This window comes from Lytechinus pictus, chromosome 8, assembly GCF_037042905.1.
Source record: "Lytechinus pictus isolate F3 Inbred chromosome 8, Lp3.0, whole genome shotgun sequence".
Lineage (NCBI taxonomy): Eukaryota > Metazoa > Echinodermata > Echinoidea > Temnopleuroida > Toxopneustidae > Lytechinus > Lytechinus pictus.
Window position 1 is genome coordinate 2296545 of NC_087252.1, and position 14588 is coordinate 2311132.

The 14588-nt window shown below is 33.6% G+C and overlaps 1 protein-coding gene across 2 annotated transcripts; it reads left to right on the top strand.

Annotated features, from left to right (window-relative positions):
* The first annotated feature begins 991 nt into the window (after positions 1–991).
* LOC135155022 (uncharacterized) lies at positions 992–11215 on the top strand. Of its 2 annotated transcripts, XR_010294359.1 has the most exons (10): positions 992–1172; positions 2622–2891; positions 3571–3651; positions 4526–4762; positions 5195–5326; positions 5628–5861; positions 6354–6644; positions 7237–7506; positions 8218–10569; positions 10754–11199. XR_010294359.1 is itself a non-coding variant. In XM_064103350.1 (9 exons), the coding sequence occupies exons 2-9, from the start codon at positions 2771–2773 to the stop codon at positions 8511–8513; spliced, it is 1662 nt and encodes a 553-aa protein (XP_063959420.1). In that variant the 5' UTR covers positions 992–1172; positions 2622–2770; the 3' UTR covers positions 8514–11215. The 2 variants fall into 2 exon arrangements, 1 of the variants encoding a protein (XP_063959420.1); XM_064103350.1 differs by having other exon boundaries at positions 8218–11215.
* The last annotated feature ends 3373 nt before the right edge of the window (positions 11216–14588 follow it).

A 14588-nucleotide genomic window follows, 5' to 3' on the forward strand; every position in this document is an offset into this window, starting at 1 on the left:
GTGATAAACTTTGAACGTTTGTCATCGTGTTATGTCATCGTGACGTTTGAGCAGTGAACATTTGACAGCGTGTTAATTCATCGTGACATTTGAACTGTGAACGTTTGATATTGTGTATAATCAAGGTGAAATTTGGAAACTGCACTTTCAGTGAACTGTTGAACTTGAAACTTATATCATCATGTGAATTTATACCTAAATGCTTACTTGTCATCTCAACTTAATGGATACTCCGGAATGGACTCTATACCATGTTTGATTTGAAAGTGAACTGAACTTGTGTTTTTTCTGGATTTCTGGATGCCAACTGTGCTCATGTTTACACTATGTGACTATATCTTGGATCAAGTAATCTGAACCTACTGTGAATCTTCATGAACATTCAATGAACCCTAACACTGAAGCAATGATGTTGAACTTCGTTGAACTGAAACTATAATTGGAAGAAGATATTGGAAATCAGAAGTTAGAACTTACATCTTGAATGATTTCTCATGTCATTGACTTTTGGACTCAGTGAAGCAATGCTTTTTATATTGCTTTTCTCATCACACTTGGAAGTAATATCATGTATTTTTTATGTTGATTATTCATGTGAAATTTCTTATGACTATGTTTATTACGAACATACATGTATTTCAGAACATGCGTGTACATTTTGATGAATAAGTTTTACTACATGCATGCGCTATCAATACATGTCTGTTTTACTCATTTCATTATACTATGTTTTATATTATGCTTTTCTTTTGCCAAAGTATGCGAAATTGCTGCACAAAAAGCGTGAAATTGAAAAAGGGCATTTCGATGTGTTTTAATACATTAACTGTGTTTGGTTAAGGGCTATATTCATTGTGATAATGTTCGTTTATATTAACAAGCAAAATTTGAGTTGCGAACATACTTATTGCAATTTCTTTGAAAAATTATAAGCATGTTTTTAAGGAAGGGAGTGTGACGAGATAATAATACACGTTTAAGTCTGGAGGACAGACTAAAAAAAGGATAACGCTATGTGAACAACGGACTTGTGAATCTGAATCGTCATGTGTACATTTTGTAAATAAACTGTTTTTAAACGATTTGACACGGCGTGGCTTGTTTGCTAATTCAGGAGTGTCTGGATGGAGAACAAGATTCAGGAGGTTTACGTTGGTGTTTGTCCAGGACAGGTAACAATAAGAGCTTGTATGGACCAGCAAACGTAACACTTAACATTTCATGAAAACTATGAAAACTGTGCACCAAATTTTCGAGTCTTGCCCCCCCCCCCCCCCCGGAAATATTATCTACATGTGGTCATGCAAAATGGCATGACTGGAAATCCCACATTTTGAAAAGAGCATTTGACAGGGTCACACTTTACCCCTTTTTCAACATTTTCTTTTATGGCGCCGGTGAAGTGCAAAAATATGTGCGCTGCTCGCCAAAAGCTGGATCCGCCTATGATCCTCATCCTTTCGTTAGCCATGGTAAATTGCCATCTTGAATGACGTCATCAAACCTACAGACGTCCTTACCAGTCGCCATATATCGCGATTCGTGCCCGCTGCGTTGCGCTTGTCTATATATCGCTAATTTTTGTGTGCGTGCGTTCGGAACTTGTCGCATGCATCATGGATGCATGCATTGACTGGCCAGGATATCGAACATTTTAATCGGAAAGCCTTGATATAAGCCTTACTTCAGGAACGTAGAGAGCAGCAATACACGGCTGCCAGTGTTTTCTCGCAAAAAAAATGAATTAAATAAAAAAAATAAGGAATATTTCATCGGTAACGTATATTTCCGATATTTTACTTAAAAATGCGTTTTATCAAAAGAGAGATTAGAGTTCAAGATGATATAACGTCATTTAGACCTAAACAAAATCAAATCTAGACAAAACACTATAGGCCCAAATTGGGTAAAAATGATTACACATGCGGGCTCGTACTAACGTACTACCGTCAGTGAATGGGGATTGTCGTAAACTGTCAAAAATTATTAAATAAATCCCAAGAAACGACGGTCAATCCTGTTTAATGACAACGAAATCATTTTTGTTTCACCATTCCAAAAATAAGGAGAGAAATGACTGAACATAAACGCAAAAAATATGAGAGAGATAGAAAAAAAAAGTTTACATCGTATACCTCACCTGTTTAGAGAGTTTTCTTAAAAACACATTAAATGAATTTACAGTCTATTTCGTTGAAGGGATGGAGGGTGGTAACATTTGAGTTAACCAGGTAAACCAAATAAAAGGTAGTAAAAATGTAACAAATAGAGCCACAAGAGAAATGCAACACAAGAATTGGAGTGAGTCAGGGAAAACGGTTTTGTGCTTGTGTATCTTGCAAGCAGTGTAATTTGATATATTATACGTTTGTCTTAGAATCACCTTTGAATCATAGAATAATCAGTAGAAAATATATTTTCAAAGACATCCTATTAAAGATTTGCAAAATGACCTTTCAATTTGAGATTTTTGTCTGTATGTATATTATAGATATTATTAAAAGTAAAAAAAAAACACATAAACAGATGGACTTTCACGGGCAAAGCTTTTATTGTAAGATCTTTACAGTGACATTTTTTTTAAATGAGTTTTAATTTAAGTCCTTCTTATCCCCATGTAGTCCCAGTTCAACTCCAAAAGACCATTGGAAATGAAGAAGTATGTGAATTCGTCCGTAGACTTACAGGAAGGCATCGCAAGCGATTGGCAAACGAGACACCGGCGACTGAAGACAACAAAATATCCAACTTTGCAGAAGAAAACAATGAAATGTTGTTTGATGCAAAATCTATGGTTCGAGACTGGATTGAAAGTGAGCAATGCAGTAATTATGAGAAGAGATGTAAACTGGATGATAGTCTGATTAAAATTGGTCGACATGATATGACAGGTAAACATACGATAAAATATATTGTGATTGACGTATCATATCTCTATTTGTATTTACTTGAAAAGTCTGTTCTTAAAAAAAGGTATATAATTTCATTCAACATTAACTATTTCCCCGTTATTGTGAGTCATTTACATGCACATTATATTTAAAAATATGTAAATTTACACATTTGTTTATTTTAGTAAATTATTTTTTATGTGAGAGTTTAGATGAAACTCTCACATAAAAAGTAGTTTTCTTCCCCATAGTTCCATATACAGGGTATTGTATTGTTGTAGGCATATACTTGAAATTTGTGAACAGAATCATCCTGATTAAAAAATGCAGGTTAATAGTTTAGACACTGATAATAATGATAATATTAATGAAAATTAATAATGATCATGATGACGATGACAACGATGATGATGATGATGATGAAAATAATGATAATAACAACAATAATGATAATAGCAATGATATTAATAATTAAAATTATTTTACAATATACGTGTATTTATATAGGGCAAATAATATATTTACGTATTATATTGCGCTGCACAAGTGCAAGAGCTCACTAAATGCTCTACGTACTACCAGAATAAATAGCACATAGAGCATTAATACTCCTGATTTCATAAAATGAGAACGAAATGTAAATTGCTGTTTTCTTTCTGAAAACTCTTGTTATCGCCAGATTTTTTCGGCACAATTCACTTTCGGCGAAAAAAAGATCCCGAACTCTCGGCAAACTTGCATCGGGAGTCAAAAACATTCCGTAAGTTTTTATGCCATATCTTTCTTTATAACTTATTCCTTCAGGAACTATTATTTTTTCTAAGAAATATCATATATATATATATTGTGTTATCCTTATGCAGCGTCCTTTGCTTATTAGTTTTATAACCAAAAGGGCTACCCTAACTAAAACTGAAAGTACACTCTCTTCTATTATTTATGCCATGATGCATTTAGTTTTTTATAAGTAGACATAAGTTATTTTTTTCTTTTTTTACGAAATCTGCCTATATTCCTTCAATTGTGCATTTGTTTTGTATTATTTTGTACTTCCTGATTAGAACAAAATATTGGCGAATGCCAGTGACATTCTAATAAATTCAATTCATATTATTCTTTTAAATTGAACAACCTTCTTACTTCCTTTATAGAACACATTTATCGCGTCTATGACAATTATGCCATATATCTAAAAAAAAAAAACTTTACACTTTTGAAATGACTGCAAAATGAAGACGAAACATGATTATGTGGAGAAAGTTTATATGCATGAATAATACAGCTCACCTTTCATATGACGTCAATTTCGTTCAAAAAGTATTTGGCATAAGCTTAGTTATTTATTTTTATAAAGCAATGAAAATAAGGTTGGGCAGGAATCGATCATGATTTCAACATGAACAATATTTTTCGACCATTTGGTAACAAGTGAAAATTAATTCCATGAGCTATCGATATACATGTACTTAAAAATCCTCTCCCTGAATCGTAAGTTTGTTATGTGGCAGTCATTTTAAAGTGTAGAGGGTTTCATTTTACACACACGTATTTGTGCAACACATTGTGTAAAATTTCGACTTTTTTATTATAATTTCGGAAGCAATAATGGATCTTGTACTACTGCATGATTATAGATCTTGCGACGATCTTCGACGATGATTTAATCCGGTTAAGAACGCTTATGACTTGCCTTGACGAAGACATGATGCAAACGTTCTGCGAGAAAGTAGGTATACCCCTTAAAGTAGAAGGACCGAAAAAGAAGAGTTCGGACATTATTGATCTTCGACAATGGAGAGACAGTCACTTACAGTATACAGTGAAAGAAGTCTTCTCAGAAGTATCTGGATTCATGACAAATAAAACTAAAGGTAAGGACCAATGGGTGTGAGATAGCAGCTCCCGACTACTTTTTGTAAGTAATTCTATTTCCAGAAGAATTGAACGATGTGCTTCATAATTTGGAGAAATGTCTATTTTTGCTTCAAGAAATCAAACGTTTTTTTGTCTTAATTATAATCATTATTGTAACACTTTTTTCTATATTTATTTTATTATATAGTTTACGCAATACGTAAAAGTGAAACATGTGGATCATGGGTTTCTTTCGCAAATAAGTACCTGATCAGATGCACCCTCTTTCGATAAGCTTAAAGATTACGAAGTAAAATGAAAATAAAACAAAAATGACTTTACACAACTATTGTAAAAAGTTTTATAATTATGGTTCTTAACGACCTGAATATAAATATTAAAGAGATAATAAAATGTGTTGTTTTTTCGATGGAAATCCACATTTTCAGTAAACTTTGTAACGGATCAAGAACTTGAGTGGCTGGTGTCTCAAGCGACAATTGACGACAAGGTGGGGGACTTTACCAGTAAAAAACGACTCCACTGGAAGAGATCAAAAAGGACAGCAAGAAAACTAATGGGTGAGCTTTTAGTTGTGACATTCTCGTTATGATGTTATCTATCGTCTATATTTTTAAGTTAAACCGTTGACATTATGCGCACATTTGACACTTAGATTCAATAGGATTCAATTTTGATAACAACTGAAATGAGAAATGTCCGACGAAGAGCTTTTCAGTATATATATTAAAATCGAAGATAGTCATATTTCACGTTGAATGAAAAATGTCATAAGTAAACTAAATATCTTCTAAATGCATACATGTAGTTGTGCGTATATTCATTTTTACATCAAAATGTCATGATTATCATTACATTCAGCTACACTCAGCTTAATGTCCGACGACCATGATGGAAAGTATCAACCCAAGTTTGAGCGATCACTCTCACAAGAAGGGACAGGAAAAGAAAACGCCGGTTCTCATGAAGAATCGCAGGAAGAAGATATATCTTCGTCTGATCTGGGGCAACAACTGAGATTATGGAGAAGAAAGCGTGTAGACAAATCTTGTCGAAAGCCATTGAGATCGGCTTTCAAATCTGTAGGGCTAGAAGGTAAATACAATATGGAATCACATAGAAACATCCGTGACTGAATATTTTTTGTTCATAAGGTACACACTTTCTCATTTCCTTGTCATTATCGAACACTGAATTCGACGATGAATAAATATTCAAAATATAAAGAAAATAGGAAGAAAAATGATATACAGTATAGGGTATTTCAGAGTTTGAATAGATTGAGGGAACCTTTGTTATGTTCAGCCCTAATTGTTCGTAGTCCGCCCCTAATTATTTTTAGTTCCAGATAAACACGACACGATATAATAAAATCTTATTTTGTTTGGCGCACGCTCTCCTTGTCATTCATATTATTCATTGGATTTTAGTGACATGAATCCTGAGATTGATGTGATTTTATTATAAGTCTAAATAAAACCCTATGATTAGTAAAAAAAAAAGTGAAATTAATTTCAAGTACGATTATTGAGTTGGGAGTATTACACAAATAATGATCATGTATGCACATTTGATTGATCCCAATAGAATGCATCGTAAACAAGACGCCACGGGAAAGGGTGTATGAAGTAGAGATTATACGAGCAGCCTTTCTCATATTGATGAGGGACGTTTATCCCGTCATAGAAGCACTGGAAATCAACAAAATAACGACTTCGAAGTACATGAGACAGTGTTCTGTTCTAGACAAAGGATCGTTGGATCTTCTGTTCCAGATCTGCGAAGTAAAGGACAAATCGGAAAGCTACAATCGTCTTGATTTCTGTGCAAAGCTCACAAATATGGGTTATGTCGATGTTGCAAGATCTATATATTTAGGTACGATATCACTGACGTACACAGGGACTGCGCCAGGGTGTTATTCGAATGAGGGGGGGGGGGTATTAATTAAAAATCGACTAACATGGGTTGTGCTCTGAAATAATTTAATCAATTATATAAGCCTCATATTCCGTTTAGCAAAATGGAAGTACCATGGTGTAGCTGTTCAGATTCTCACCTTGTAATCAGAGGGTTGTGTGATCGAATCCCACCACGGCCTAGCGTCCTCTGGCTAGGCGTCAATCCAGAGTTTATCGCTCTTCTTTCCCAGGTGCTCAATGGGTACCCGGTAGGATGCGAAAGCCTATTTGTATAGTGTGTCTAGCTACCTATTTTTTCTAGCTCTTGTTGGAGTAGTCCACAGACAGTGGAAAATGTGAATACAATGTATGCGGGAACGCAATGATCATATGACAGGGGTAATAATAACAATGTAAAGCACTAAGAAAAAATAAGTATTAAACGCTATATCGATGATAATTTATTATTATTATTATCATGACCATTATTATTAAATTTCATCATTAATATCATCATTATTATAATTATTATCATTTTAAAGTTATTTTACCTGTTTGAATAAATATAGATCACGAGATGAGTACAAGTGAGCTCGCAAGAATTGCCTTTGTACTGAACGACTGTGACCAAGCAAAATTCAAATCTCTTATTGGTCAACTGGATTTGAGACCTGATGAACTTCCAGAATGCCTTGGAGCATACAGTAAGGTAGACTGTTTAGAAGTGCTAATGACTTGGAAGGAGAAGATCAGACCAGTTCCGTATCACTACAGACGGCATATCATTGATGGTCTCCAAGCAGTTGGATGTTCAGATCTTGCTGATGAAGTTCTAAGAGGTAAGTCTCATCATCTTATTCAGAATGTTCAGTGGTATTTTATCGGGGAGAAGCAATGGCAATTTTTTAATCTCTTATGGTGCAGTGTTAAAAAAAGTATGTTCGATCTATATAGTTGATTTGCTTTTAATTGAAACTTATCTTTGTTGCAACGCCCCATTAAGCTTGAGGATGGGACCCATGCTTATTAATTAATATGCTAGACTATCTGCCAGACTATCCTAACGCCCAATTCACCATTGCTTTCTCTCTTTATTTCTTGATTCCGATTTGTTGTTCCAAATCTAGTTAAATCTTCACGTTCGTTCCGGGATAAATAGCAGTCGTTCGATCATTAGTTTACTTTTCATCTGCCCTTAATCTACTTACACGCACCTAGCATGCACATGTGAGATTGAAGTTGTTATTTTGAAGGGTATAAGATTTTGAAATTCATTTTTCGTTCAATAATTATATCGTTCCTGATGTGGAGTAGAAAGCCCCCCCCCCCAAAAAAAAAAAAAAAAATATATATATATATGTATATATATGAATAAAATCATTTCTCATTTTCACTTGATGATACAAATTTACACTATCCGTTTTATCGCGTCATACTGGAAAGATAGGTAGTTATGTAGGTACATTCGCCTCGAACTTTTAATTTTTTAGCCATTACTCTCAAGCAATGTTAATAATTTGCTTTAAATCATTGTTTCATACTTTTTAAAGGCCTTTATCGACAGGAATCTCCAGAGGAAGATGCCATTAAAATTATCTGCAGTAGACTTGATGACGGTCAGATACAGAATCTTGTTCGATTCCTGAAACTTAAGCCTGATGATGGTGAACAAGATCGGAAAATGTCAACTAACATGATTGTCCGCTGGGCGGATAAGTGGATGAGAAAGTATGATTCCTCGGCTATATCATTTAAAGAGAGAAGATCAGTAAACGATGAGCTTGTTAGAGCAGGGTTTTATGAGCTAGCTCATGAAATCATGATACTAGAATTTTCCAAGTTCTAATATAGGAATCTCATGCAAGCTTATTGTCTTTATTGTTAGATATTGATTGATTCTGCTTCATCTGTAAAAATGTGAGATCTACCTTAAATGTATGAATTTTATAATTTCGTCTGCGTTGTATTTGTTATTCCTCAACAACATGAACAAGTGATTGCTAGCGTTTCCGTGTTCAAAATGCAGAATTGACGTGCATACTTACACTGTAGCAAACAATATTATTGAACGTCTTTGTACCATAGCGTGTAGACATGAAAATACCTTGTACCTTGTACCTTGTAGTTTCAATCCCTGAAGTCCTCCACCAGGAAGGGTAACTCAGGGCTGACGAGAGTGGGATATGTTAGATCTTTATAAACTTTTGAAAGAAACTTTTCATGAAAACAAGAATATAATGAAAAGCATGCATTGAACACTGATCAAATGATGAGTCCAGAACCTCTCCAGGTAACGTTAATTTCTCGATCCATTTGAGCATGAGTATTAATAATAATTTAATGACAGCTTTTTAAGAACTACCTTAAACCATGTAAATAGCGTTCAAAATTTAACCAAAAGAGTGATAAACTAAGTTACTTTATTTGCACTTAGTTGTAATTCCAGTTTTAACCGCAGCCAATCCTAGAATGCGATGGGAACGAGGACGGAAAAATAAGTTGCATTAGCAGTAGTAGTAGCTAAGTAGCGGATATAATAACATGTGCTTTTATAAGAGAATGGTGTCTATGTATAAATGTGTCATCAAAATTGTTGTTGCAAAAAAAAAATTATCGCAGCTTTCATAAATGAATGCAAATTACTAAATCGCATTAATCATTCGAATGTTTAGATTAAGAGTAGGCGTAATATGATTTCAATCAGTATGATTCATCATTGTTTAATTATTCTCACCACTCTCTTGCCTTATTTCTTTATACATATTGTGTAAAAGACGGTGAGCGATGATGACTGTGTAATGTAAGAATATGTTTTGTACGTACAAAAATAGTTTTATTTTAAAGTTTTATTTTAAAGCAGGCAATGGTGTATCTATAAAATAGTGAGAAAAAACCCAAGATGTTTCTTTTGACTAAACGTATATTCTGCGATTAAAAAGTAGGTAAAGTGGTTAGATTAAACTTTTCTGACCATAATAGAAATGCAAGCCTATGGGATAACTTAGTATAAACCTTTTTTCAAACTTTTCGATTATTATCCATTGTGGTCAAAACAACTGCGAGCCGACTAAAATTCCGGTTTTATCTTTACAGACATTCGGAATCTAATACATAATTCCGTCTAAAGATAATACAAATGCCTACTCTTTGATCGAAGGTTAGGGTATGTTCTAAGTCTGTGCATAAATTATTGAAGGCCAATCATGTCAAAACTTTGTTGTGTCTCCTGATTGTATCTTCTCATGATGGATGAAGAAGAAAATTTGTGATATTGCCTTTTTCTAACAATAGGTTTATTGGCGAATTCGCTGAGTGAAATATAAAAAAACTTATCCTGGTTAGGCACCTTTTTGCTATACACACCAAAGAGTTAGACTGCGGTGTAAGTTTGACATCAGGTCAAAGGCAAAATATGTATACCTATTTTTAGTATATTTGTTGGTGTGTGTGGGGTGCGTCTGCATGTGTGTTTCATTACATTTTAATAGGCCCTATTTCGTTCTTTTGCGCGAATGTATGAGTTCCTTCAAGAATTCAGAATCTATACGAGGACTCTGCAAAAGAGAAATGATTTTTTTTTTCGTTATTCGTTTTGTTGTGCGTTTTTCTACCAAGAAACTGGAAAAGGTAATTGTCTTCCCCGTTTTTGTGTTACCAATGTTTTTTTTCATAATATGCCACACAGGCCATTTTATTTTAGAGCTTTGTTCTGTTTCTCGGAGGGCGGGGGGTTATTTCTTATTCAATTAATTTACTTTCATGTGAGTTAGTATATCATGCACAAATTGCTTACAGATGGATATTGTGTAATGGAAACATTAAGTTTTCTGTAGAAAAAAAACGTGCAAAAACAACGGTGGGTGTTTTCGTATTTGTGTTCTTTGTGAAGGTTTGTCGACTGGGTCAACACTCTTTATTAAAATGTTGGGCAACATACTGTCCGCGCAACAATAGGTTAAAAAATCGATCAAACTCTGGGTAGTTTTTAACCAATACTGTGTAGTTTTCACAAAAAGTACACATTATTGCATGGTTTAAACCCACCCAGAATTGGAAAAAAGCTTTAGCCACTTGTTGTGTGGACAGTTTTATTGCCCAACATTTTTAAGAGTGAATGATCAAAGGGTTGCACTGAGGTTTTCGTCAATTGAAACACAAGTAAAAATTGTTTAATAGAAAAATAAACTGTTTTGCTGTTATATTCCATATACTCCATGTCTGCTTTTACATGTCAGTATTTCAAGAATGTCGAATTTGGTGAATGAGTTTGTTTAAAAAAATATGCACGCTATTATAATTTAACACGATTTAATTACGCTGTACATTATTTTGTATGAGAAGGCCAGGTCATGATTAATTAATAACACTTGATAATAAAGCTTTTCATATTTTCCCCCGATTTATATTAACCAAATTTACTAAGTGACAACCTGATTTATAACATTACTATACGTTTATCAGTAACATTATTTTCTTATCAGTGTCTCTGTAAAGTCCATTGTTGAAAAAATAAAGGGATTAACCTATGTGGCATTATTTCGTTTCACGAAGTTGCATTTCTTCGAGTATTCCCTTGTGTGAATAAGATAGCATGTTTGTGATGAAATTACACATTATATTTGCTGATTTGTGATGTAATATATTCCAATAAATTATGAAAAAATGTGTACTATGACACATAGTCCTGTGAATTGGGGATGCTGAATCACCACCAAGTATTCGCCTCGGGGGTGCTGCGTGTATTATTCCCCATAGGCAGCACCCCCTGAAATTCTGGTAGGTGTAAAAAATTGAGAAATGAGACCAAAATGACCCATAATTTTTTAACTTAAACCCCTCCCTCTTTTTTTTTACTTGAATTTCTCTGGACCAGAATAACCTGTATTCTGTTGTGATTTGTTTTCATTTTCAAATTAACTGTTGTCGTTTATAAAATCAAGTTTAAACTCTAATAATCGTATCCAATTAAATTCAAGAGGCAAGCTAAAGAAATCGTTCCAAAAAAATTAATACAAGGGAGGTCTCTTTCTCCTTTTCGATCATCAAATGATAAAAATGTCTGGCTTTTATGCCATTTATTTCTATACAGTCACATGTTGATATATTTCAATAGTGCTGGATTTCGATGACATGCTATTTACATTTCGTGCACCATTACGTAATTTGTCAAGCCAGAACTTCGGGAACGCATTTTTTATTTTCAACAATTCAAAGGTAGAAAGTAATTATCTTTCTTTAAAAATAGTGCATATTGAATCAATCTTCTTACATTCACCACCTGTTAGGATTTGTTTAACTTTCAAAATATTGTTTTTTATCCAGTTAGGAAAATATAATACATCTCTTTTATACTTTATTTTACTATTGTACCAAATAATTTCGTTTTCAATATTCGTTACTTTAAACATATCAATATACTTTAAATCAGCCCATGAACAGAACATGTCAACATAAAATATGGGCAAACGTTTTTTCATACAAATACGATACATATCACTCTTTTTGCAATTAAAAGTCAAACAAAGAGGCAAATCCCCGCCGATGTTCTGAGTCCAATATTCAAACAAGGTTTTCCAAGCACTGTCTTCACCTGTCAAATATTTATTGATCCATGATAGACGTAGTGATCGATATTTTGCCTTTAAGTCAACCATTCGTAATCCCCCTTTTTTCAGGATTATGACAGGCATAACGTTTCACCATTTTTGTTTTGGAATTCCACAAGAAATTGTAAACTAGTTTATTAATATCTTTGATTATTTTAGAAGGGATTGGTACTGCCGTAGCAGTATGTATTATCTGTGACATTACTAAAAAATTTATTACCACCACTTTTCCATGTAATGATAATTTTCTCATTTTCCATGAGTCAAGTGTATTTTTTATTTTTTGAACTTTATTTTCCCAATTGAGAGATTGGACAACGGAATATTTTTTCCAACAAAAACACCAAGACATTTTATAGGATCTTCAGTAAAAAGAAGATTGTTAGTTTCACTGTTGTTTATATTCATTTTCATAAGATTTGAATTAGTCCAATTGATTTTTGGCCCAGCATATTTTCCAAACGTCTCGACTTCTTTCATTATCTTTTTGATGCATTATATAGAATCAGTAAAAATGGTTGTATCGTCTGCATAATGTAAGATACGTATATCTATATCGTTCAATCTATGTTCGAATTTGGAGCCCTTGTATTTGATTATTTTGTCTAATTTTCTGAGCTAAAACCTCTGCAACAATAATGAATAAATATGCCGAAAGTGGGCAACCTTGCCTTACACCTCTCTCTATTGCAAATTTATCTGATATCCCAAAAAAAATTAAAACACGTCCACATGCACCGTTATATAACGTTTCTATCCATTTAAAAACGAATCTTTAAAAATGAGTTTTTTTTACAAAAAGAATAGGAAATCATGATTAATGGTATCGAAACCTTTTTTGAAATCCAAAAACATCACAACACCTTGTTTCTTCGTAAACACACAATAGTCAATCGTATCTTGAATCAATCTAATACATTCAAAAGCAGATCGATTTTTTTTTAAATCCAGCTTGATCTTGTGATATTAGTTTATCTATCACTTTCTGTAATCGTAAAGAAAGGATACGGGCAGCAAGTTTATAATCAATGTTTAGCAACGAAATAGGGCGCCAATTATGTAAGAGTTTTTTATCACCCTTTTTATACAATAAGGTAAGTATGCCCTGTCTTTGTGTACAAGACAACTGTTTCTTTTCATGACCTTCATTTAGACTATCAATTACAATATATTTGATTTCCTCCCAAAAGCATTTATAAAATTCGACGCTGACTCCATCACTCCCAGGTGATTTGTTCAGCTTCATTGACTTTAAGGCCTCAAGACATTCATTTTCTGTAATCTTTCCTTCACATAATTTTGCATCTACTTCATTCAGAACATATATTTCTTTAAAAAAAATCATCATTGTGGACCTAACCCCTTTTGCAAGTAAACCGAAATGAATCAAATATCTTTTGGTTAAAAAAGTGGTTTTTCTTTGCCACTTTCATTCACGTTTTCATTTGAATTTCAAATTGTCTTTGGTATCATCAGAGTGACAAAGAATTTAGAGGTCTAGAGACAGAAAACAACATTCATGAAAATGGACCTAACCCCTTTTGACAAATCAGTTCTTCAGAAGAATTTAGTTGCAAAAGGGGTTAGGCCCACTCCAAGAAAACCATGTTTTTTATTTTCCCACAATGCAATATCTTTATGCGAAACTGAATTTTTATGATACCCTACCATGATAACATAAAATTGGGTATGAGAGAAATCTATATTTGAAGATATCCTTTTCCAAAAAAATTATGTGTGGACCTAACCCCCTTTGCAACTAAACTGAAATGGACCTAACCCCTTTAAAAAAAAAAAAAAGATTTTTCTTTGCCATTTTAGTTCTTTTTAATAGGAATTTCAACTTTTCTTTGGTATCATCTTATGGAGCTACTAAAGATCTATACATTAAGACATAAAAATCAAATTTGATGAAAAATGGACCTTACCCTTTTGCAAGTGAGCTCTTCATATTGAAAACAATCGTTAGCATTTATCCTTTTATTTTATTTTTAGTGACGCATTAATTACCCCCAACATGCAGTAATGAAGCCGTGGCTCACAGCAATGCACCACGGGGAATGCTTTACTTTCGAGAATTATTTCTTTAATATTTCCAGTGTTGATGAGGGGAAATTTTGTAATTGAAAGATACGGTACTGTTTTAATTAAGTTGAATATACGTACTTTGGCGATAAAATTATACGGGTGGATGTGGCCATGCACTCATTCTACAAGCGCCGCCACTTCTAAACACTTTTGTGTTTAATATTGAAATATACCCTAGTCACAGACACTGATGTAGGACTTCGTTGAGGGGGGGGGGGGGGGGTGGG